At 39.4% G+C, this 1,676-nt stretch overlaps 1 protein-coding gene across 1 annotated transcript in view; it reads right to left on the bottom strand.

Moving 5' to 3' along the window:
• Positions 1-1,053: 1,053 nt before the first annotated feature.
• Positions 1,054-1,676, bottom strand: part of LOC116097616 (ATP-dependent translocase ABCB1) — a 180,388-nt gene continuing 179,765 nt past the window's right edge. The window contains exon 30 of the mRNA XM_031380285.1: positions 1,054-1,414. Coding sequence (XP_031236145.1) covers positions 1,200-1,414 — 215 coding nt within the window. The 3' untranslated portion in view covers positions 1,054-1,199. The remainder of the gene's footprint in view (positions 1,415-1,676) is intronic.

Raw genomic sequence — 1,676 nt, 5'->3', positions numbered from 1 at the left:
AGCATTATCTGTTAGAATCCTTAGGGTCTTTTAATTATAAAATCCTCTTATTTTCTTCCTTTTAAAAATATTTTATTAGCATATATTAAGCATACATCATAGTGAGTTTCAGTACAGCATTTTCATACATGCACATATCCTTCAGTCATATTCATCCAAGTACCCTCCTTTGTCCCAATCCCACCCCTGTTAAACCCCTTCATTTTCCTTGCTATTCCTCTGTTAATGTTTGTGTGTGCGTGTGTGTGTTTGTGTATACGTACTTCTACATATATGGCATTTGCATGAGTGCACATGTCTGCTATCCTCATTTGCTTTTCCCTCTTACTTTTGAGACAAGGTTTCTCAATGAGCCTGGAGCTCCCTGTGTCGGCTAGGCTAGGCTGGCCACTGAGCCGCAGGACCTGTCTCTTTCTGCCTCTAGCACTGGCTTACTTAAGTGCTAGGGATCTGAACTCAGTACTCATGTCTGTGTATCATTGGGTGCTTTACCCATAGAGTGAATCCCCTAATAACAGACTATTTTTTAAAGGCTAAAATTATGTACAATATTCCAGTTGGTAGAATATATAATTTTGTGTACATTTTGAGCAAAATAACCCCAAAACATGAATGTTCAGTTTTACTATATATATACTTTATACAAACATTTCAGTAATTTTTCATACATACATAATTTGTTAAGCAAGAAAATCAGTTATAGTTACAAATGAGAAAGTATAAATAAAAGTATATATTATCAAACATTTACTTTTAACTCTTTTATAAATTTTATAGTGCAGTTTAAACCATTACTCTCAATTTTATGCTGTATCTTGTTTTGGGGGGTTTTTGTTGTTGTTGTTTGTTTTGTTTTTCGAGACAGGGTTTCTCTGTATAGCCCTGGCTGTCCTGGAACTCACTCTGTAGACCAGGCTGGCCTCAAACTCAGAAATCCACCTGCCTCTGCCTCCCAAGTGCTGGGATCAAAGGTGTATGCCACCACTGCTCTGCTGTATTTTTGTTGTTGTTGTTGTTGTTTTTTTTTTTTTTTTTTTACTTACAAAGTCTCTGAAGACTCTAAACCAGACTAAATGCTTTCCATTGTGGCAGGAAATAGATAACTGGCTGCTCCAGTAAATGTTTTTCTTTTGACTTTGATTAAATGCCATATATGAATACAAACATTAAAAATATTTAACATCTTACATGGTCACAGTTCATGAGCGCTTTGCTCCAGCCTGCACACTGACCATTGAGAAATAGATGCCCTTCTGCGCCAGCAGCTGCTGGTGGGTGCCCTGCTCCTTGACCTTGCCGTTCTGAATCACCACGATCACGTCTGCGTTCTGGATGGTGGACAGGCGGTGCGCGATCACAATGCAGGTGCGGCCTTCCCTGGCTTTGTCCAGCGCTTCCTGGACAACCTGTTCCACAATTGCACCAAAGAATTAATGGTAAAAGCAGTCCTCTTCCTCTAGTTCCCCCTCTGTAACCAGACCTGGGATTTGTACATTCTGTCCCTCAACAGTGGAAATAAAGGAGAGATTAGAAACCAGGGTATCATCATACCAGAAAAGAAGCAATCCTCAATTTGGGTGAGTTCTGTGACAGAGATAAGCTAATATGAAGGAAAGGGCAGGACATACATTCTATCCAACCATTTAAAAGCACTCATGTGCCTTGCCACACAACAT

This window comes from Mastomys coucha, unplaced genomic scaffold, assembly GCF_008632895.1.
Source record: "Mastomys coucha isolate ucsf_1 unplaced genomic scaffold, UCSF_Mcou_1 pScaffold19, whole genome shotgun sequence".
Lineage (NCBI taxonomy): Eukaryota > Metazoa > Chordata > Mammalia > Rodentia > Muridae > Mastomys > Mastomys coucha.
The sequence above is the reverse complement of the archived record's forward strand: the minus strand, read 5'-3'. Positions and strand labels throughout refer to the sequence as shown.